Genomic DNA, 23,039 nt, shown 5'->3' with positions numbered 1-23,039 from the left:
TGTACGCGAGGCCCCCACAAGAAACACGCGCAGCTCAAAAAGCATTGGGCAGTTTCTCAGCCCGCAGACCCGCAGATTAGCATGGCCAAGGGTGCTGACTGCGCCCCTAACAAACGCCCCCAAATCCGCCTGGACTGGTATGGCTGGGCTGGGCTGTGTGGTGGTAGCAAGTCAAGTCAATCCATCGCTCACTGCCTTACTACTGTAGACACTCTCGAGAGTCATCATCATAACCATCAACATCAATATTCACTCAGTCCATGGACATATACACATACATATCTAATCCATAACCATCTCATCACCATCACAAGTCGATCTACAGTTCCACATCTCCTCCCCAAAACCCCCAAAAAGACGTATCAAACCCCCAAGGCTGGCTATCTGTCTATGCCCTCCACAGACAGACACACACCTTGGGGGCCGTATTTTACTTGAATCTACTTATAATCTACTACCTGAATCTACTTTGCCGTTTCCGTGCCCATGTCCGTACGCCATCTTCCGTTCTGCCGTCTGCTGGATGCCGTCTGCTGTATTATTCATCCGTCCTATAATACTAGACTGTCAACAGGAATATAGTTCAATTAAGCACGCACTTCGTCACGACCATAGACATCCACGCACAAGCACCACGAGTAAGCAAGCAAACAAGTCTTGCCTTGCCTCGACCTACCTCCCCTTACCTCGCCGTGCCTTGTCCTACCTTACCTTGCCATATGCGCGTATCGCCATGCCAGACCATACCATACCATACCGTGGCGTCGCGCGTCCCCATTCTGCCCCAACCCCAAACCATCACCCGGCCCGACGTTTCTATTTATAAGCATTCAATTACTCGAGGTCACGGGGAGCAACACACATAGAACAGTACACATAGAACAGCACACATAGAACAGCACACATAGAACCGCACACATAGAACAGCACACATAGAACAGCACACATAGAACAGCACGCGTAGAACAACAGTACACATAGAACAGTAGAACAACAGCACACATAGGACATAATAAAAGCCCATCTAAAAAACCCGTCTAGAAAGCTATCTCAAAAAAACACTCCTAAGAGAAAGACATATATCATACTATTATACTATACTCCTATACCACGCTGTACTATACACTGTTCCTGCCTTACTATGCCCTGCCCTACGCTACGTTCTACGTTCTACGTCCTATTCTACGTCCTACGTCCTACGTTCTACGTCCTACGTCCTACGCCCCACGTTCTACACAAAGTCACAAACTACCTTGCCTAGTCTAATTCGCCCTACTGCTGCGCCACTACCACTGTCCACTACCCACTAACTCACTACCCACTAACTCACTACCCACTAACTCACTACTCAAAGCCACAGCCACAGCCACAGCCACAGGGCACCACCCTCGGCAGTTACATTCTACATTCTACCTGGTCTGTGTGTATGTGCTCTTTCTCCCGACTGCTCCATTCTATTTTTAGCCTCCTCTAGTCTCCCCTGAGCCCAAGTTGCCAACTCTACCTACTAGTCCTTTTCCGCTCGCTTAGTCACACACACACACACACACACATACATACACACAAGGCACAAGGCCTGAGGCACGCAGACAATAGATACAATTCACAAAAGACATTCATTCATGCTTTGATAGTTCGTATTCGCATCCTTCCATTCATGCAATTCAATGCCATCCATCCACCCTACAGTCCAGTCCCTCTCTCTCTCTCTCATCATCTCAGCCTGACAAAAACTCGAGTGACTGTACATCTCATCTATTCACACACACACACACACACATCCATCTCCCCAATCACCATTCTTTCTATCCACCACACAATCATATGCCTGCCCGACCAGATTATCTAGACAAACTTTTCTTTTCCCTTTCAGAACCTGTCATCCATCCATCCATCCATCCATCCATCCATCCATCAATAAATCATGGTATGAGGGCCCATTATCGGAATATTCCTCAACCCTATCCCTATCCCTATCCCTAACCTTAACAAAAAAACAAGAAAATGGATTGGCAAAGATCCATAAAGATGTGATAGAATCGAATCGAATAGAATAGAAACGTGGCGTCGAACCAGACAAAACAAAGAAGCAAACCATGCAGGTTCCATTCGTCCCTCCTTGCGCCAAAACCCCCCCAAAAAGACACCTCGCGCCAATGTTGCGAGAGACTGGCGATGATGATGGTAGCGATCATGACAATGATGATATGATGATGGTTTGATGTATGAGATCGGGCGACTCGAAGCCAGAGCGCCCATGTGTCGACAACAAATGGAAGAGGGGAGCGATAGGATACGATGATGATGATGACGATGATGATGAGCAATCAGAACACAGTAGTGAGTCTGAAGACTGGCTCGCTGCATGTCATGGTATAAAGAGTAAGGATGAGCAACATAAGAAATTAGTTCGAGGCCCCAACGTCATTCGGAATGAGTAATCGAGGAGGGTGTACGATCATGTAGACAATGCCGGACGCCGAGCTGATGATGCATGTGCGGTCTGAGACGGTCTCGAGGCTCGCCTGAGTGCGGAGCGTACAAATACAAAGTATCATGAGACGGAGCCGCCCTGTCCGGGCCCAATCTCATCGTCCAGGCCTCTGGGTGGGGTGGTCAGAGACGTCTCAATAGCGACCTCATGGTGAGTGCTGCGACTCTTACTCACGGGCGTAGCCGTGCCTTCAGCATGTCTCTTTAATCGAGCAAGTCTACGCTTGCAAGATGCGGTGTAAAGTATGTTTCTGATACCAAGCCCGAACATCACCGGTGTCCTTGGTCGTGTTGGTGGTGCTGGTTAGGGTTGCCTCGGCCTTGCGCTCGAGAGCGGACCCATTCCTGTTTCTGTCTGCTCTCGGCTGCCTTCTGAGCGTCGGCATCGCTCCTGGTAACTTGGGGTATCCGGCCTGAGACAATGTCGGCTGGTTTCAGCTTGATAATCTCCGAGGCGATGGCGTGGATAACATAGTGGCGCAGCTCGCGGTTCTCCCTCATGTCTTCGCCTTCGAGACGGAACTTGTCTTGCTTGGTCATCTTCCCGCGACGGATCGCTCGGATCTCGTCCATGATGTGCAGTACGACGGACTCGGGGGCCGCGTTGCGGTCTGCGGCGTGAGTCTGTGGATTCCGGACATAGCGCCTAGTGACGTCCATGGCACCTTCCGCCGAGAACGCTATACAGTAGGCTAGTTTTCTACCCCAGCCTGATATGCAAGTCAGTGGCGGCGACAGACGATGCGGACCAAGTCATAATACATACCTAGAGTGTAGAGCAACGGCTTGTCCCAAACCTCCTCACAAACATCAACGTGTATCCATCGCTTACGGTGCACGGAGTAGACTTCGGTCCAGACGTGGTCTTCACTGTTCCACACCCAACGAACTTTGGAGCCGACAGCCCGGCAGAGCATCGAGAAGCAGTTGGTCCACTCGCCTACGCGGCCTCGTCGTTCTTGCAAAAGGACGAATGCATCGTTGTATCGCGGGAAGCGTTCGTAGTGCTTGCAGACCTCGTTGATGCATTGATAGAGCTCGACCTGGTTGGCGCCGCGGGCCTGTTCGTCGGGAATGGGCGCAGCCATGCCAATGGCGATTGATGGAGACATGCACTTCGAGCAAGGCGGGTTGTTGACGTAGGTAAAGAACGATCGCTTGAACCACCGGAGCAGCGCTCGAACAACACAGTCTTGATAACCCCACATGGCCTTCTTGCCGCCACCTAAGCTCTCGGCCTCTGCTCGTAGAATCTGGCTTTCCTCCTCTGCTTCATTGTATATTTGTTCCAGCGGCACTGCGCGCAATGCTTCGTCGAGCAGACCAGGGTTCTCCCAGCGCCGTGGTACGTCGGATAGGGATAGTAGTTTATTGCGAAAGCGCAGCGATTTCGGATCTGAAGGCGGTGTTGGTACGAGAGGTATGTTTCGAAGTGAAGAGTAAGACGGAGGTTGTTGTTGTTGTTGCTGTTGTTGCGCGGAGCCGCTGTGCAGTGATCTCCGATAATCAGTCGGTCCTGGAGAACCAGAGCGTGATATTTGGGCCGTCGAGCGAGTCGTCAGGTCGTTCATCCTCCGCGTGCTCAGCAGCTGTCTGAACTGCTCCGTCATGGACTTTGCCCATTGCGAGCCGTAGCCGGCGTCGAGGTCAAGGTCGGCAGCCTCGTGCCGTGAGGAGCTCGCCATGGTGCGCAGGCGTGATCTAATGTGTGAATAGCCAGCCACAATGGATGCGAGTATGGGTGGATTGGTTTCTTGCAAAGAAACTGGCGGGGCGTCGCAGTCTTAATGGCGGGTTGGTCGAATGTCGTAGCCTGCGGATTGTTCTTTTGCACAGCCCGGGTAACGAATCCGCCACGGGCGCGCGGCCAGTGCACGCGAACTACTGGGACGTGAGGGACGAGAAGGCTGGGGTGATGCAGGTCGAGTGAGTAGTAGTCGGATCGCAAGGCAGCGACGGCGAGGTAGGTAGGTAGGATGTCGAGGGGGACTCGGTGGAGGATACGGGACGAATGGAGCAGAGAAAGTGGTGTAGTAGTGGGAGGGAAGAGAAGGGTAAATGGGCGATGAGGGACGACGAAGAGACGACGACGCAGACGGTTTGGCGTGGATGCGCAATCCACCCAGAGCTGACGACGACTGCTTAGCGTGCCTGCCGTGATTGGCCAACGACCACACCAAGAGGTGCTGTCGTAACTCACGTTCTGGATCTGCACGCGAAACGACGACGACGATGATGTCCAGATGCCGCGAGTCCAGCAGATGAAGGGAAGTGATGAAGATTCGATGGTGGTGGTGGTGGTGGTGGTGGTAATGCTCTTGTATCAATCACCATCTGCTTCGTTCTATGGACCAAGAGACTACGACTACTTACTTCATGATCGCTACACACACCACGCAGTCAGCAACGCAGACGATCATTGCTCCCTCCTCACCCCGTCAAGCAAAACGCAAGACATTCGCACAGGGCTCATCAGTTACTTACTGTAATTACATGGCACGCACACGTATTATTCTTAGTCTCGCCGGCAAAGGGGCCGTCCGCTGCCCTTTCTTTAGACACCACACCCCCGACACAAGACACACTCTGGCCTTGGCTTCTTCTTCCATTGCGCGGCGGACTTGCTTGTTGTCTTTGTCTTCTCTCTCTGCGTATCGCCTTTCGCAAGCACTCTCCTCTCCATCCAGGATAGCCCTTGAACCATCCATCCATCTACCCAAGCGCAAGAAAGACACTGTTCCATTCCGGACAGAACAAGAAGCTGTGGAAATTTAACATATGCTGATGAGCCCATCCCATCTGCCATGTCGCAGAGTGCACCCGCACCGTAGACGTTTGATCTCGACGTTGACAGTGACAGTGACGGAACATACACCCAGTAATCACCTCGACTCTAACACCTCCTGCAATCCACCAAGCGTAAGTAATCCAAATACGATGATACGAGAACCACTCGAAACCGACGCGCAAACCCGCCCACAACCTCAGGCAGCAATACCAATCCCCAAAGGGTCCACCACGTGACACGTCCTCCCATCACTCACCCAGTCTGGACCCTCAAGCCGCGTATCTCGCCCAATACAGTCTAGCGGCTACGCTGGGACCCCCCCCCCTTCTGTCTTGCATACGCGCGTCCCGACGTGCTGGATTGAACCCTGAGAACTGCTTGTAATCACAATGTACAAGTGTACACGTACATACATACATTCCCATATACACGCATGTAACGTACATGTACATACCCATAGAACACGCAAGTAGCACCAGACACGCACGTGCGACTTCTCACAAAGAACCTAATCCTTCAGTGGCGAGAGAGAGAGGAAGGAGGTGTGTGGTTTGATTAATTACCTCCTGGATAGGATCTGCTGGAAAATGTCACTGTCTACTGCACTCACTCACCCACACGTCAGTTCTCCACCCCACTGAGTATTACGTATGGTGTATGGTACGCGTTTCGCGCCACGGGTACGTACCCGCTATGCTATCGTGCAGTGCGGTGCACGCTCTGTTGATACTTCGTATGTGGTATATCACCTATCAATCAATCAATCAATCAATCACCCAATAGCGAATCAGGATTTCCGGCTGTTTCTGCGTCTGGCATGCTCGGTTTAGGGGCCCACTGACCTGTGGAGTTGGGGGCAGGGGGGGTGACTTGAACAGAGACAGAGACATACAGACACAGACACATTACATGGAATGGTCTATTGCCTCAGATCCAAAAACCCATACTCGAACATAAGACATCCATTCCAACTTCCATACATTTCTTTTCAGCGCAAATCCTCTCTGTCCATCCATACGCAGAAACCCCCCCACCCGAACAGTAGATATATATCAAAGTTCTCCGCAGGAAAGTATGAAAAAAGACGCCGCCGAATGCCCAACGCCATCGCTGATGATGCTCATGGTATGGTGTGGTAGGGTAGAGGTAGGGTGTAGGGTAGAGATACGAAACAAAAGACTTGCGCTTGCTTCTTACTTGTCGCGCTCGTTGGGCCCGACGAACCTAGGCGGCAAGTCCAAGTCCCAGAACGGGCGTTCGACGAGGACGACCTCGAGGCGTGCAGGCCGGGTGGATGCGTCTCCATTTGCTGCGTGGGTCTGGCCATGGTTGTCGTTGTTTTTGTTATTGTCGATAGCAGCCACGCCCAGGATAGGGCGGTACTTGAGCGTATACCAGTAACGAGGGCCTCGGCCTCGACTCTTCGACACCAACTCCGTTGTCGTCGTCGTCGTCGTCGTCCCGCCATTGCCATTCGGGCCATCTTCCTCGGTGTCTCGCTGCAATGGCGGCAATGCCAAGACGTCGTCGTCATCGTCGTCATCGTCGTCACGTTCCTGCTTGTTCCGCTTCCTTTCGATCCATTCCACCGTCTGGCCCGTGCCGTTCGCCGTGATCTTCCGAATCTTTCGCCCGACGCCTTCCTGCTCTCGCCCCTTGACCACATCGCCGGCACCGGTAGACTCCTTTTGCTGCTCCAGCACTTCGTGAAAGTCTCGTTTCTTGCCGGCCACGGCATCGCCGCTGCTCGACACAAAGTCCTGGGAGAGGTCGAACATGAACAGCCAGTTGCTGCCGTAGAGCCACAGCCGGTCTTTGCCCTCGGTGGTGTCCCAGAAACACCCCTTGGCCAGATCCTTCAGAGCGCGGAATTCTTCCGGCAGGTTGGACGAAGGGTTGCGTTTCGTCCAGCTCGTCATTTCGTTTTTCAGCACGTCAAACTCGTAGAATCGGTGTCTTGCTGTCACCACGAAAAGGCGATGCTCCCCGCGAGGTAGGTCGTGTGATTTTACATGTGGGGTATGACGCGTGGGATGAAGTCCGGGATTGCCATTAGGCTCGACTTGGTGCTCTGGAGATGAGGGCCGGAAGGATAGAATGAGCGGTGAGGAGTCGAGTCTGGGAAGAGCCCTGGCATCCGGAATCCAATGCTGCCCTTTGATGACGGCCATCTGATCTTCGTCGTCGTCATCGGGGTCGTCGCTGCTCTCGTCATCATCTGACGAGGTATGCTTGGCGGGCTTTGAGAGGTCCAGCTCAGGAGCAGTAGAGTCCTCGTGCCCTTCTAGGACCCAACTATTTATACGACCCCCGAGGTCGGCAACCGCAAGTATTCTGCTGTCGGAGGAGAAGGCTGCCTGTACCACTGTGGCATCGTAACGGCCCCAGGCTCCGTTCAAGCCATCGGTGTGCCCTCTCTGGTCTCTCTGACTCCTTTGTAAGACAACAACGTGCCGCAGCAAACTGGCTTTCTGTCCATCTTGGCCGGGCAATATGCGTAAAAGTCTGCAATCGCTTGTTGTAGTGACTACTGCAAGCCATCTTGCGTCCGGGGAGAATGTCAGGACGCGAGCACCAACAACCTCCGGCCCGTCTAGCTTCCTAATCTTGACTTGACCAGGCTCCGACGCTTTGGCAGACAGTTGAAATACTCGGATTCCTGCTGCGGTACCAAGGGCTAGCAGACTTCCGTCGTCGGCCAGAGCAGCGCATGAGATGTTCTCTTCACCTTGTAGAGCAAGTCGAGCTAACAAGCTCGGCGTACTATCCTCAGCCTTGTGTGGAATTCTGTATAGGCGAGCCTCTCGATCCCACCAACTCACAATCATGCGGGCTCGTTTCGAAGTGATCATGGGTGGGCGATGTGGTACGATTGGCAGTGTGCGGCTGTACTGCTGACCGTGATCCCGAATCGGTACAAGGACCGGGTTGGCATCGAGACCTTTGCGTGTCAGCTGGATTATTCTAAACTTATGACATCAATCCTCACCTCCAGAGACAAGAACATCAACACTTCTGCCTTCGTAGACGGCCATGGCCTTGATATCGTGCTCGTGATATCGCCGGTGCGACAGGCGATTCCACTGATTGCGTGCCTTCTTCCCGGCAATCTTTTGATTGTACACCACAGTGCGGCGATCTGTACTCCCACTAAAGAAGAGATTTGAGAACTGACTGACACCAAGACTAAGCACATCTGCCTCATGAGTCTGCAGTCTGTGCAAGCTAGAGTACGTTTTGCCGTCAAAGACGCGAACCTCGCCCATCGAGTCTCCTGAGATGATATCGCCGTTTGGCAGAATTTGAACAACCCAGACCAGCGTCTCTTTCCCGCGTGACTCTTTCTTGGAGACGAGTGAGATGCTGCGTATCTGGGCTCCGTTTCTGGCATCGTACACCCGGATCGCCGAGTCCGCGAAGCCGGCAACGACAACGTCTCGCGTCTGGTAGGTCACGCTGAGCACTCTTGCCTTCTTGGCGGCAGCTCTCGAGAGATTTCTCCGGAACTGGAGTTCGTTGTCTTCCGTAGACAAGATCGCAAGTGTTCCGTCGGCGCACCCGACGGCCAGATCTTGACCGCGAAACTCCCCGGCCCGGGCTCCATCACTCGAAGGTGTCCATTTCGGCTGCGCCGCTAGACACCATACTTGGCTGAGGCTGCCGCTGGAATGGCGCAGCGGAAGTCCGGTGAGCAGGTTCCACTCGGTCACAGTACTCGAGTAGCCTATGCTGAACAGCCGCAATTGGCCAGGCTGAGTCTTGCCATTCTCGTCCTCTTCACTCGGCTCTTGCGTCCAGGCGAGACCCTCGACACTGCGGTCTTTCCCGCCATGCAGCGTGATTTCGTGGAACCACGTGCCTTTCGCCGGATTCCAGACTTCGATGTCGCCGTTCGCGCGGCCTATGGCGAGGCGTAAGCAGGAGGGGTCTGGCGCACGATCCTGTGTGCCTTTTTTCGTTGTGATCGGACCCGGGCTGGCGTGCGAAAAGGCGAGCGCATTTATGGCAGACGGTGGGTAGGGTATGAAGCGGGCGCGGTGGATGTCCATGGCTACCTCAGAATTATTTTGACTGAGGGATTGCAGGAGACAGTTCTGGCCATAGTACTTTGGTGGTGTCTATGCGCCAGTTGCCACAAGTCAGATGTTAGCAGGCTGTATGTGTAGCTCGTGGTGTATGCGCATCATCAAAAACGCGATTCTATTCCCGAATTTTTTCTTGAGGTTCGGCAAAACTATGTTCCGTGCTGCCGCTAAGTCGACCTTGGACTTCGGTAAACGATAACGAGACCGCGCGATAACCATCCATGAGCCCACAACTGAGCTGTATATGTCTCGTGTGATATTGTAGCAGCCCCCAAGAATACATGTTCAACAAATCTCGCTAGGTGCTGGGCTGGAGAAGCAGATACGCGAGAAAGCAACTCAAGAAAGGCCAAACTTGATCAGTCCCCAGTCTGTCACACCTATCTGGCCTGCCCGCTGCAAGACCCATCATCCCGTGGGCAGCAAGCAATTGAAGATTATCGATGCGCGAGATCTTTGATGGAATCATCGTCGATCAACCGCCGCAAAGTGCCATCTAATTTAAGCCGCCTGGTCACTGTCACAGGACAAAACGTCCAACCGAAGTCAAGGCCCGGGCAGAGCGGAGCCACAAAGTCTGGGCGCAGTTTCGGCCGTTATTATATCACGGATGCGAGCGAGCACAGATGCCGCCATCATGGATTAGAGTGCAAGATAGAGTTAATGGCAATACTGTACGCTGCAACCGGCTCATCAGACAATCAAATTGATTATGATTGATTACCGCGTGGGCGTTGGGTCGAGCTGGTCGGGCGGCCCACGTGTTTAATAAATGCTGCGAATAAGTTTCAACGGGCCGCTCTGCGTCCCAAACTATGAAGGCCAACCTCAGCTTGAAGTTGCCTTCTTGAGGTCGTTACATAATGCACAAATAATGCCCAGCAACCTTGGTGCAACCCGTGGTTTTATGCATCACCAATCCCCAGAATCACGTCAATTCTACTCCCTCTCTCCCTAACACAGCAAAACCTCAAACACCAAAAAAAAAAGCCCCGAGCCCGACCAAACATCCAAAAGGGCAGACTAGACCCCGCTAATACCCGCAAACTCCGTGCAAGGGGGGGCCACAGTGCACACAGGTTTTCGTTCCTTCAATCATCATCAAAACGCGTCAATAGGATGGCATGGAAGAGGACGGGCATCATCATCCCAAGCCCGCGCCACAAAAGCTAGCAAAAATGCAACCGCACGTACGAAAGACGCGTCCCAGAAAGCAAACCGCGCTAGAAATCGGAGCGTTCTCGACGCGTTCTCGTTTCGTTTCGTGTGGTATCGTGTCGTGTCGTGTCGTTCCGCTGCGTGCCCAGACCGTCCGTCGGACGGGGTGTTGAACACACAACACATGTGCTCTGGAATATCAAACGAGTTTCGGTGTGTGTGTGTGTGTGTGGGTCTGCGTTTTTTTCTGCTTGGCTATGCTGCGCTACGTCGTCGTGGCTACACTCCACTACGCACGCTACAGTAGGTACACTTATTACTAACTGACTAACTGACTAACGCGCGCAAGCATCATGGGCAGCCGGCAGAGGCTATACTAGGACTGGGGTTGCGCAGGTTGGCGACATCCATCTCATCTCATGATCTGACGATGCTCCATCTATGCCCGGGGACCCGCTTTGTGCTTTGCGCTAGGAGCAGAACATGGGCGCAGGGGAGCATGGGGTAGGGTATGTACTAAGCAGGGGAGCAGCGTTTGATGGTTTTGTGCATTATGTATGACGCAACCTGGACAAAAATATTCCATTGTACATATGGATACGCTGGCTGCGGTGACTACGTATATACATGCACATGATGCACAAAAAATTCTCTTGTCGTCATTTCTTCTTCGTTTTTTTTTTGGTAGATGAGTGACGAGTGACGAGTAGAATACTTTTTTCGGCCCTGGTTGGATTGGTTCAGTTCAGACTGGTTCGGTTCGGTGGGTGCCCGGGACTTGAGAATGGATGTTTGGGAAGCGGGCGGGTGTAACGGGAGGTTTGCTTGCTTGCTTGCCTGTCTAATAGACTACTTGTAACAAACGCCGAATGAGAACATGTTTGCGTTGCGTCCATCGCACACGAGTTGCCCGAGACGGATAGCCAGCGCGAAATGCACTCACTCAACGGCTTACCTATGGGTGACTGACTGACTGACTGGTTGGCAACAACGTGGTACGACGCTGTCACGTTTCTTGCCCAGTCAGTACATACCTACAGTAACCCATCATGTGGATATCTCGATCAATCATGCCATACCAGCCCATTCCAGGCCAAGCAGACAGACAGACAGACAGACAGGCCAGGTCTCGCCTCGCATCGCCGACCAACGACAAATTACTCCATCAAGCCAGGTTATGAGCCCTGGGCATAGCATGGGCATGGCATGGTGCATCCGAGGCAGCATATGCCATACCATACCATACCATACCATACTACGCCCAGTAGAAGAATCACAAGCCAGACGAGTGTGGATCAGCACGACCTGGAACATCACACGCGACAGACAGCAAGACCAAACACGCGACAGCAGTAGCAGTACCATAAGCCTGCAGCAAGTCCCAAAAGCGCGCCCCAGTGGAGAATACCACATTACATTACAAGGGGCTGTGTGTGTGGGTGCTCTGGCAACTAACTCAAGCAGAAGACTTTCGAGATTTGCATGTTTCATGAGCGCGAGCGCGATTGTGTGCACGCACGCGTACACGCGCGTGTACGGTGGAGACGCGAGCGCGTGTAAAACCACCCATTTAGCAGCAGCTTGCTGCAGGGGAAGAAGGAAACACGTAAAAAGAGCTTCGGCGGCCTCGTGTCTCGTCATTGTCATCATTGTGCAGGACCGCACGACGCGTTTTTTTGGAGACGAGATTGGGGGATGGGGGATAGTGTATAGTGTAGTATAGCGGACTTTGGGGGGTATATATGTATGTATGTGTGAATGTATTTGCGGGTCCGCTGGGGAGAGGCGGGGGGCGTATTCTTCTTTTTTTTCTTTCCTAAATGTATGTATGTACTGTATGTGTGTCTTGTCTCATAATATTTCCGTTTTGGAGCGATCTAGTGCTACGTAAGAAAGGCCCGAGATGGGACGAAGGGGGACGAATGAATTCAATAGCAATCAATTAATCAATTCAATGAGGCTTTCTTTGCTTTTCTTTTTTCTTCTTTAATTAGTGACGCTTTTAAGACCTCATCGGATAATTAATTAGCCACGCGCAGAGGGGGGCGGACGGGGACGCAAGAGCAGTTTTGTATTACCATGCCATACTAGTCGTGATGAACGAGTGGAGATGGTACGATGGCTTTTTCTTTTTTCTCTAGAAAGGTTTATATATATATATAGTGGCGAGACGAACGAGGCGTGTCGCGTGTCGCGTATGCATGCATTTAGTATTCAGAAGATATAATACCATTTACCCTAGCCTAGCAAACACAACACGCGTTTCGGTCTTTTGGGGGGGGGGGGGGGGGGGTCGTTCTAGCCGGGAAGACCCAGCAAGCTGTGCCGGATTAGTAGGTATCGTGAAGTGCAGCGAGCCCGGTGGTCGGGATGGACTGGGCTGGGCTGAAAGCACCAAGAGCAGCTAATTAGCTAGAGGAAGGAAAAGCAGGCAAGCAAGCAAGCAAGCGTGCGGAAAAAAAAGACAAGCAAGGGTTCGAAGCAAGATTCATCCCATCTCCTCCTAGTAATTAGTGTCTAGATTGCTAGATCAAGATTCATGGCTAGCTAGCTAGCTGGGCTGGCCGCGCGAGCGAGGATTGGACGGATGGTGATGGGATAAGTAATTATCCAGGATATATCAGTAGGTAAGCAAGCAAGCAGTTGGTCGCGGCACAGGTAGAGCCTGTCTGTAGAGTCAGTAGTAAGTAGGTAGTAAGTAGTAGGCATTAATTAGTATTAGGGTTCCCAGGCGATGGCATCTGATAAAGTTACCGGATTAGGAGCAGCTTGGATGGTGCAAGTGGGCGAGCTGGTTTTTAGTATGAAGTCGTGGCAGCCAGTCAGGATGGGCAGGAAGCGGAGAGGATCGATATTGGGCATGACGGATCATGCAGATGGAAGGGGAGGGCTATTTCGTGGATTTTGATGATTGGCGTGCACGTGTCAGGCAGTCCGGGTACGCGAGGAGAAAAGATAGGAGCGTGTCGAGAGTGTCGAGCGTGTCGAGAGTAATAGGTAATTAATAGTAGAGATGGATGATAAGATCAAGCAAGCAGTGCAAGCCGTGGCACGCGACATGCACCAACGGACGACCAGAGATGTCGCGCATGTGGATATTGAGGAATGGGCTTATGAGGGATGGGGCATGTAATATATATGCTGAGCCATAAGCCACTAATTACTAGGTAGACAGTCGTGGAAAAGTGAGCCAAAAAAAGAAAGATGCGAAGAATTTCGAGGGATCCATGGATTGAAGAGGAGCTAGAAGGGCAGAGAATGGCTAGATGATACCCGGCCTCCTTCCTTCCACCTTTCCACGCTGGAACCGACCGGTCAAAGGGTCAAGGAAGAAAGAAAAAAACTTGGATGGCCAGTAAGAAGAGATCAGACGGGGGCGGAGACAGGGCATGTCGCGTTGCTCTCGTGTGTGCAGACGCGTGAGTGTATGCAGATGTAGCGTGTCTAAGAGTAATAATTAAAAAAAAAGCGTGTATGAGGCGGCGGCGTAATATGCAGAGAGAGAGGCGAGAGTCGGTCAGTCGTCGGAGGCGGAGACAAGAGCTGAGAGAGAGAGAAAGGGCGCCAGTAGATTAAGCACAGTGGAGACTTCTTGGGGACCAGCGGTGGAGAATGATTCTTGTGCAGTGTGTTTCTGACTTCTGACAGAGGAGTAAGTGTGTAATATGTACAGTATGTAGATATATGCATGTAGTAGAAGGAAGTGAATGGTAGATATTAATGATAGGCAGAGAGAGAGACTGGAGCCTCAGCAGCAGTCTCAGCAGGCCGGCAGATTAGCTGGCAATTGGCTGGCACTCGGGCTGGAACTTGGCTGGCAAACACGCCGTGAACAGGGCTCCATTGGCGGGCGCGCGGGCGGTCGGAGATGGGCAGCACCAGCACCAGCACCAGCACCAGCACCAGCAGCAGTAATTAGCAGCACCAGCCAAAACATCGTCGTGGCCACTCTCAGCCAGTCAGCCAGTCAGCCAGTCTCAACTCTCTCTCCCCCGTCACCTGCTGCTGTAATCCCCCTTGACCTTTCCCCCCCGTCGCCCTCCCCCTCCCCCCCCCCGGTTTATCACATTTGGGCCTGGCTGTTCTGGGCGGTTTAGGCGGTTTGAGGTTAGCCAGCGTCCTTCGACCGCTCTCCCCAGCCTATCACTGCCCGTCCGACTCGCCTCCACACGACCACTCCACCTCTCTGGCCCTCTCTGGCCCTATCTCCCCCTCTCACCATCTCTCACACACACACAACTCTCACACAACTCTCTGCACCTCTCCGGCCAAGGAGAGGCCCTCGCTGGCTCCGTAGTCAGCAGCGGATCAAGGTGCGGGAGAGAGAGCTGTGCATTGTACTGTCTGTGTGTGTGTGCACCACCCACTCTACTCCAGTTATGGACCACTAGCCAGGAACCTCTAATCTTCATACCAGCACCAGCCTTGTTCATCCTCAACCTTCTTCCTGTCTTCCTCTCTCCACTCCCATCCTCCTCGTCCTTTTCTCCCTCCCACTCTCAACCTCTTCTACCCACCCACCCCCTCCCCCCTTTGCTCTCACAGGTCGGCTTCTTGAGAGTTGTCAGAGAGAGAGAGAGAAAGTAGAAAGCTGTGTAGAGTCCCCTCTTTCGGCCTCGCATATCTCTGCTTCTCCTGCTTCTCAGCCTGATCCTATCTCTGCCGTCGTCCGTGTGTCCCTTTGCTCGTCTCACAGGGCCTCGACACTCTTCCACATTCCATCCCTTACCATAAATCTCCAATCTGAGACTCTCCTCCCTCTCTCTCGCTCACTCCTACCTACCTGCCTCATCGTCAAGCAAGGAGGATCTACCATCTACTGCTCCCTTGTCCGCTACCATTGATCTCGTTGCCGGAACTGGAACACAGATCTCCACAATCTTCATTCCCAGATACAGCTTGAGAGATCTAGTGACGAGCTTTTCAGACTAGGCAAAACCATCGTGGTAAGTCATACTCCCCATATCATCTTCATTCCAATGGCCAGACTACCCCAATCGACCCTTCCCATCCAATCGATTTCGACCCTCTCCCAAACTGGCCAGCGAGAACCTACCCCTACACCCATTGGCTTTCCAATCGACGCCAGCCACGTCTGGGATCAATACATGATCGTACGGCCTACATCCATGGTCCTTCGAGTCCAGTTTGCTGCGAATCCATCCCGTGCAATAAGCATTTGGCTACCGTCACCATACCCTCGGCTCCATAACATACCCATCTCAACTCGACATCTATACAGGGTCAATAATGTATGCAGTCTGTAAAAGCAAGGGAGACCACCTATTATCTCAACATACCTCGTTCAAGTCCCTGCCACTATCCAATTCAAGCAAAGCAAGACCTCACAAATCTTCTTCCACTTGTGAGCTAAGACCTCCAGTCGAACGTAGCGGCCAATAAATTCCAGCTGTGAGACACGGAATAGAGCATAGCTGGAGAACAGTAAAAGTTGCAGAATATCCGAGTCAAGTCCAGGTGTGTCAACAGGTGAAGAATTCCTCAGCCTGCAGCTCCTCCCACATTATTCCAAGGGAAAGGCCTGTATCCCCGGACCCTGAAGCACGCAGAGCGGGTGATGCTCAATTGTGACGACTCGCACTAGGGATCTGCAGGAGTGAATTCCAAGGTTTCATGCCTCATTCCAGTCCGCCCGGCGACTACCTTTTCCTGCCTGGCTAGGGCGGACAGTGCCTGACACACGGACCACTCCAATCTTTTCCCCCTTCACCATTGACCTCGGACTTGTTCTTCCACCTCTTGCCATACCTCTTTCTTACCTCACACTCTTTTTTTTTTCTCTAAAAAAATTAATAGCCTTTGCTGACCTGTCACTCTTTACAGTTTGTGTCTTTTCCGACTCCTCGTCGTCGTCTCTATCGGTACATCGGCATCACACCAACACGTTGAACCGGGGGCTCTCTCTCTGGTATGCTCAGATCCCGGCAATCCTCACACCGTTAACTGACCATCATCCCTTGTTACAGACTCCAGTACATTACTTCAGCAGGACCACGTTCACATTCTCGTGATCCTCTACCCGGATGACATAGGTGGACTCGTTAACTCGTGCTCTACCTCGGAAAACTGTGCCCCACTCGTCGTCGGAACAGCTGCTTCTTTTTAAGAGACATCCAATCTTCGCTCTACCTTCACATGCAATTTGTACAGGTGCCAGCGTCTATTTCGTCAGCTCGAAATTCTTTTGTCGTTTATATTACACACACTCTTTAACATTAATCTTCTAATTACCAGGTGAGTATCCATTCCGCTTCAACGTGGCTGTAGCTCTATGCTAATTCATTGCCTTTGCTTCCAGACTGTCTTCTCCCTACCGCAGCGAGTCGACGTCTTCATTACTTCCAACTACATACGATCTTTATCCCGGACAGTCTCGACTGTTATTTCCAGACTTGGGTCAACCAGCCTATCACTTCGTTCAAACCAAATCTGTCATTCCAGGAGACCTGACGTCCTCTCTTTCATTCTCAAACTCTTCTCAACATCTCACTCTTCACCATGGCCTACCAACATTCAAGATACGGACAATGCGATAGTTTCTTCTACGAGGAGGAGGACAGCTTTCATGCCATCCAAGCACAGAAACGGGAGCAGGCCAGACAGGTTGCACGGCAACATCAGCGTATCATGGGCATGCAGTTGTCTCAAACGACTGCAGATGAATATCAGGATGACATCCTTGCCCATATGGAGAAGATGGAGGCCGACACCATGCCAGACGTCAATTCGATTGACATCCAGACCGAGATCCAGTGGTTCATGCGTCCCTACCTACTCGACTTCCTCATCGAAGCTCACATGGCCTTTCAGCTATTGCCCGAGACCCTCTTCCTCGCAGTGAACCTGCTCGATCGTTACTGCTCCCGTCGTGTGGTCTACAAGCGTCACTACCAGCTCGTCGGATGTGCTGCCCTCCTCATTGCCGCCAAATATGGTGACAAGAAGGACCGAGTGCCTACCATACGCGAGCTGAAGAGCATGTGTTGCCAGCTGTACGACGACGAGATGTTCACCCAGATGGAATGGCACGTCTTGGCCACTCTGGACTGGATGATTGGACACCCCACCATTGACAGCTTTCTTCAGATTGCCCTGGCCGAGCTGGAGGAGGAGCGTGAGGTCGAGCATCTGACCCAGTACATCTGCGAGATTGCCCTCTTCCACCGCGAATTCGTCTCCGTCCTCCCTTCGATACTCGCCAAGTCCGCCTTGACGCTGGCGAGATGTGTCCTCAACCGCTCGACGAGCCATCAATCCATATGGACTGGATCCTATGATCAGACCGTCGTCGTTGCCCTCTCCACGCATCTATACAACCCTTCGCAGGTGGTGGCCCGCAAGTACGCCTCCGGCCAGCTGTCGTCAGTCTCGACCGTCGTGGAGGAGTTCCTTCGCAAGCAGTTGCAAGCACAAGCCATGAAACAAATGCACGCTCCACCCACGCCCACGCTCACTCCAGTCAACGACCAGACCCCCGACCTCTACCACAGCCCTCACACCCCGCAGAAGAATCACCAGAATGCAGGGTACGGACAGGGCGCCTGGACCCCGCCAGATACTCCCGATGATGAAAGATACGCCCCGAATGACCCAAAGATTCATCAACTACACCCCCAAATCGCCTACCCAGCCACACCCACCAACGAATTTGAGTCTATGGCCTACAGCGATCCCTTCCACCAGACCCAGCAACACTTTACCGCCCAGTATGTACAGTAGCCTTTTATGTTTTCTGGCATTGGTCAAAATATACGGCTTTGACCACAGCGTCGAACCTTGTTGTTGTTGTTACCGCTGCTGTTGCTGTTATTGCTGCTGTCGTTGTTACCCACGCGTCCGTCATCCACACAACCTTTTCAGAAAAACTTCCGAAAAAAAAACTCCCCAAAATTCCCTTTGTCAAGACTCCTTGTTCGAGCGTCATAGCGTTGCCCATTTTGCCCATTGTCCCAGCATTGTTTGTGAGCGTTTTTCACCCCCCCTGGTTTCACAAAAAGGTACCCGATCCGCATCACATTCTCGCAGCCTCTCCCTTTTCCAGCGAGCCCTTCAAAAGGAGTCGTTGCCGGATTGGGTTAGTGCGCGTTACCCCCGAAATTGTACAACCTTCCGCGATGGAGAACTTTTCTCCCTTTCAACGCACACACGCTCTCGTAGCTCTCGACTCTCACGGGTCGAGGCCAGAGACACCCCTTTTTGTTCAAGTCGATGTATATTCACGGCGGGTCCCTCTCTCATCGGCGGATTCAGCTGCACGGAGGAAAAAGGCTGGCATATACACACACACACACACACACACACACAAATCACCCTGTCTCAAGGTTTTACCAAAAAAAAAAGGCGCTGTCATCATGTAGTGTTGGTTTATTCACTGGAGATGGGAAAGTGCTCAATGTAAGGCATCATTTTTCGGATCCGGGACTGCACTCGATGAACGGGGGCTGCTTTCTTGAGGAACCAGGACAGGACAGGTAGTAGTAGTCGAATAACAGAAACTATTTAATGGGAATCTTGCAGAGCTCCCGCCAATGCTTGTGGGCTTGTGTTGTCTGTGTTGTGTTGTTTTGTTGTGGGTTGTTGTAGGTTGTTGTCTAAGTCGTGTGCAGAGTGTCATCAAGGCGCGTGTTGTGTCCGCCCGCCATGTTCCGACATTGTCAATTTGTCAAACCTCCATCATATGTGCAGCTTTAATGCAGGGGGGTTTTGGTGGTGCCTGCATAGGTCTACTAATAGGTATTATCTACCCATCCATCTCCCACTCGATCATGCAGGTCATTCAATCAGTCATGGATGCAGCAAGCAAGCATGGCATGGCATGCATACATGCATTATTACATACATGCACGGCTACGCGGGGAGGAAGCAAATCTTCCTAGGTTATGTAATTACAGTATGTAGTGTGGTGGTAATTAGTGGGTGTTATATCGTCGTTTTTATCGTTGTTTTTATCGTTCGTTCTGTTCTGTTCGTTCTGTTCGTCATCGTTCGTCCCGTTCATGCACACGGGACTATCGATGTTATGTATACATATATACATGGCGTTCCACGTATTGGGTAATTGGTAGGTAGGGGTCGTGTTGTTGTGGTTTCATGTCTTTTGTTATTTGTCTTTTTGTCTTTTTTGTCTTTTTGTCTTGCGGGTTTGCGGGTTTGCGGGTTAGGCCTGGTCTGGGGTTGGAGTCTGGTAGAGCGACATATAAATATACATACAAGTAAACACAAGCCCAAGTCCAAGGCATGTGAATATGGGAATATGAGAACATGCCGATACGCCACTCATCCATTCCCATCTACCGCGTCTCGCCGGCTCTCTGTATCGTTTGTCGTTATCGTTTTATCACGCTGCGTGCCAGGAGAAAAAAGACAGAGTGTGTGTATCTACATACATCCAATTGATATAATCGGTATCTGTCTGTTTTACCATTCTTTTTCCCCGTCAATTCCAAAGATCATTACCTTGGTGTGTTGTTGTTTGCCCCGCCTATTTGGCATGAAAAAGTCAAAACTTGCGGGATAAAGCATGGGGTGTATGGTATGGTGGGACTTGGGGTTGGAATTGGAATTGGAATTGGAATGTCTATTGTATGAATCTACCATTTCTAGTTTGCTTCGCTGCTATAAACTACTACCGCCACCACCGGAACGCCGTATGCTCGTTCGCTTGCTCGTTTGCTTGCTCGTTTATGAGGTCTGCTTGCTCTGCTCTGCTCTGCTCTGCTTCAAATTACCCATGCAATCGTTGTAATGCCTGAAACTCATACATACATACAACAAGGCATGATCCGTGTGCTGGGTTCTGTACACCTACCTACCTGCCTGCGTGACCTGGTCATTATATCTCTCTTTGAGAGAGGGGGACGTTAGAGGAATACTTTCGACTCGTGGCCTTCTCCTTCCCCTTCTCCTTCTCCTTCCCCTTCTCCTTCTCCTTCCCCTCCTCCTTCTCCTTCCCCTCCCCCTTCTCCCTCTCCTTCCCCCTCCCCTCCATCATCTTCCTCCTCAGCAGGCGGCAACTCAAGCTCTGCAAGCGCGTCACAAACCCCTTTCTCAGCCCCGACCTCCAACTTCGTCGTCGTCATCGTCTTGTTCTCCACACCCGCGCTCGCAAGCGGCCAGCTGGTCGTATGATGCAGCCGCATGCGGGCCTGGTATTCCGCGAGGAGGAGGGTGGTGGTGGGCTTGAGCTTGCTGGACTCGTCTGGTGTTATTGGCAGTGCTGGGGTCGTTGGAGAGGTAGAAGGAGGAGGAGGAGGTGGTGGTGGGCCAGGGTGTGTGCTGATGGATTGTCGGTCTGTGTGTGCGCGGCTGTACTTTAGGGTCGTCGGAGTGGGGTGAAGGGTGGTGGGTAGGTTGTTGATGTTGTTGTTCACAAAGCTAGCATCCTCGGAGACTGCCCTTGTTGCATTCTCGAAAGCCTGGGCATGTCCCCGCTGCGTACTCAGGACCTGTCCAATATCCCCGTCCACACCGGACAACACGCGGATGTCGACCAGCGAGACAAGGCCGTCCGGCAATTGCAGTCCCGCGTCAAAGCACCTAGGTCCGAACTCAAGCTTCCTCAAACCATCAAAGTTGACGCGAAACGGCGTCTTGTCGACGACGAAGCCCTCGAGGTAGAGTTCGCGGAGGGGCAGCGCGGAGCCGTCGCCTGCTCTGCCGGCTGCGATACGCGTCTTGCGGATGACCATGTCGTCGAGGTACTCGCCGTGGCCGAAGTGGTGGTGTAGGATGCCGCGGCCCTCGTGGCCGTGATAGGGGGGGATGTCTTCTGCTGTAGTAGTGGTGGTGGTGGCGGGCTTCACGGTCCAGTCGTCTTTGATCTCGGGCCAGGCTGTGCCGTCGCGTATGATGGGTGGGGATGCCATACGCAGTTCCAGACGGTGCATGTTAGGGTTCAGCCAGACGGTCTCCCATATGATGCCCTGGTAGGACTCGCTCATGCCGCGGATCGCGAGACGGTGGAGGTTGCGGTAGTTGCGGAGGGGCTTGAGGTCGTGCGGGTTGAAGAAGCGGGGTGTGCCGTCTTCGCTGGCGGGGAGTTTGAGGTCGATGTTGAGGTCTTGGATGGTGGTTGGGATGGCGGGCCATAGGTTGGGGGAGAAGGGAAGCTCGGTTGCCCAGCTGTCTTCGTGTCAGAAGGTTGGCGGTTCGTAGGGGGGGTGATGGGGATGGTCAACCTACATGAGGTTCTGGAGTCCTGGGAGCTTCTCCAGTAATGCCTTTAGCTCGCTGATGGCTTCTGGTACGTCTTGCTCCATGGCTTGCGCCAGTGTTTCTGGCCGCACGGTATGGTCGTCGCTTTTGTTGACCAGGATCCAAGATCCGTCAGAGTCCTGCGGACGGACGGTCGGTCTGTCCCATGACCCATGCACAATGACCGTGTGTACATTCAGGTCACCTCCGTGCTCGGCGCATTTCTTGAGATGATGGGCGCAGTTCGAGCTGAGAGCCTGGAGTGAACTCCAGTCCTGCTTGCCCGTGGAAGTCGAGACCGTCCAGCATGCCATCGCTGCATTCGGTGGGAGTGGCAGAGTGCTTGAATCTCGAATATGCGCGTGAAATCTCTTGCTTCTTCCCGTAAGTCGTGGAGATTTGACGTGTGTTCGTCGCCCAAAGCCCCAGTAAGTTGCAGGTTTGAAAAGGGATGATGACATGAGGCTGAAGACTAGACGCGATAAAGAAAGAGAAAAAAAACGTTGTTTGTAACACGGGAGATTGGAATGTCGTCATCGCTGACATTGTTTCAAATTGCATGTCAGATGTCTAAGGTTCGCCTCCAACGCGAGGGACGGCGACTACACGCCAAGAATCCAAGTGAATGTAGAGATTTGTGAACTTACCTCAGGCTGGACTTCAGCAGTGCTCAGTCCGCACATTGGCGGAGGGAACATTCTTGTGTAACATCACAGGGGATACCCCTCCCATATATGAAAGAGCAGTACCGAGCCATGTTACCATCTCCTGGCCCTTTGTGAAGACAAAGGATAGTATTAAATGTGAAATCACGGGTCACACGGCTCGATATTTGAGGTTGAAAGCACAAGACTGCCTATCAGCCAAGTACTTGGACTGATTTGTATGACGGATTGCTCAATAGGCTCATCCATGATTTAAGACTGAAAAATGGGCGAAGGGCGAGGTAATGGAGGGCTACGAGGTGGTGGATATAAGATCGTGCATACAAGATAGTAGATAGTAGACAAAAGGTAGTTAGATATTAATTAAATAATAAGAAAGATATTTAGTGACCGTGTGGAGAATCACGACATGTAAATGTAGGCCAGTCGGTCAATACTACGGTAATACATCCATCAAGTAATACGATTCTTTAGGGTCGCGTACCCAAGGAAATTCCAAAGAGGTTATCAAGTGTTTAGCTAGTCGGCTAGGTTCACTCCAAGAGAAAACTAGGCCGGAAGGAGTTAAGTCCGAAGTAATTACAGTCACGTGAGTACGCGTGTCTGCCCCGCAATTACTGCTTTACCATCGCGACT

The 23,039-nt window shown here is 52.1% G+C and overlaps 6 protein-coding genes across 6 annotated transcripts; 1 reads left to right on the top strand and 5 right to left on the bottom strand.

Annotated features, from left to right (window-relative positions):
• Positions 1-1,881: 1,881 nt before the first annotated feature.
• On the bottom strand, positions 1,882-2,812 carry EJ05DRAFT_123078 (uncharacterized protein). The gene is made up of 2 exons (XM_033739088.1): positions 2,669-2,812; positions 1,882-2,603 (listed from the first exon to the last, which is right to left on the bottom strand). The coding sequence occupies exon 2, from the start codon at positions 2,365-2,367 to the stop codon at positions 1,915-1,917; it is 453 nt and encodes a 150-aa protein (XP_033597574.1). The 5' UTR covers positions 2,368-2,603; positions 2,669-2,812; the 3' UTR covers positions 1,882-1,914.
• On the bottom strand, positions 2,764-4,103 carry EJ05DRAFT_494183 (uncharacterized protein; the record flags this gene model as incomplete). The annotated part of the gene is made up of 2 exons (XM_033746174.1): positions 2,764-3,203; positions 3,260-4,103. 2 exons carry the CDS (start codon positions 4,101-4,103, stop codon positions 2,764-2,766), a joined length of 1,284 nt encoding a protein of 427 aa, XP_033597573.1.
• Positions 4,104-5,138: 1,035 nt separating this feature from the next.
• Positions 5,139-6,169, bottom strand: EJ05DRAFT_455870 (uncharacterized protein). The gene has a single exon (XM_033742484.1). It carries the CDS (start codon positions 5,737-5,739, stop codon positions 5,551-5,553), a length of 189 nt encoding a protein of 62 aa, XP_033597572.1. The 5' UTR covers positions 5,740-6,169; the 3' UTR covers positions 5,139-5,550.
• A 305-nt stretch (positions 6,170-6,474) lies between these two features.
• EJ05DRAFT_488664 (WD40 repeat-like protein) lies at positions 6,475-9,330 on the bottom strand (the record flags this gene model as incomplete). Its single annotated transcript, XM_033745733.1, has 2 exons — positions 6,475-8,222; positions 8,271-9,330. 2 exons carry the CDS (start codon positions 9,328-9,330, stop codon positions 6,475-6,477), a joined length of 2,808 nt encoding a protein of 935 aa, XP_033597571.1.
• Positions 9,331-16,597: 7,267 nt separating this feature from the next.
• On the top strand, positions 16,598-18,333 carry EJ05DRAFT_123004 (uncharacterized protein). The gene is made up of 2 exons (XM_033739087.1): positions 16,598-16,779; positions 16,844-18,333. Exon 2 carries the CDS (start codon positions 17,044-17,046, stop codon positions 18,262-18,264), a length of 1,221 nt encoding a protein of 406 aa, XP_033597570.1. The 5' UTR covers positions 16,598-16,779; positions 16,844-17,043; the 3' UTR covers positions 18,265-18,333.
• Positions 18,334-20,405: 2,072 nt separating this feature from the next.
• EJ05DRAFT_513433 (uncharacterized protein) lies at positions 20,406-22,271 on the bottom strand (the record flags this gene model as incomplete). Its single annotated transcript, XM_033748435.1, has 2 exons — positions 21,727-22,271; positions 20,406-21,666 (listed from the first exon to the last, which is right to left on the bottom strand). The coding sequence occupies exons 1-2, from the start codon at positions 22,197-22,199 to the stop codon at positions 20,406-20,408; spliced, it is 1,734 nt and encodes a 577-aa protein (XP_033597569.1). The 5' UTR covers positions 22,200-22,271.
• Positions 22,272-23,039: the final 768 nt, after the last annotated feature.

Source organism: Pseudovirgaria hyperparasitica, assembly GCF_010093815.1.
Source record: "Pseudovirgaria hyperparasitica strain CBS 121739 unplaced genomic scaffold EJ05scaffold_14, whole genome shotgun sequence".
Lineage (NCBI taxonomy): Eukaryota > Fungi > Ascomycota > Dothideomycetes > Acrospermales > Acrospermaceae > Pseudovirgaria > Pseudovirgaria hyperparasitica.
The sequence above is the reverse complement of the archived record's forward strand: the minus strand, read 5'-3'. Positions and strand labels throughout refer to the sequence as shown.

Bases quoted from the DNA above. Each gene is read 5' to 3' on its own strand.
- EJ05DRAFT_123078 (XM_033739088.1), bottom strand. From the start codon at position 2,367: ATGCAGCGAGCCAGTCTTCAGACTCACTACTGTGTTCTGATTGCTCAT.
- EJ05DRAFT_455870 (XM_033742484.1), bottom strand. From the start codon at position 5,739: ATGGGTATGTACATGTACGTTACATGCGTGTATATGGGAATGTATGTA.
- EJ05DRAFT_123004 (XM_033739087.1), top strand. From the start codon at position 17,044: ATGGCCTACCAACATTCAAGATACGGACAATGCGATAGTTTCTTCTAC.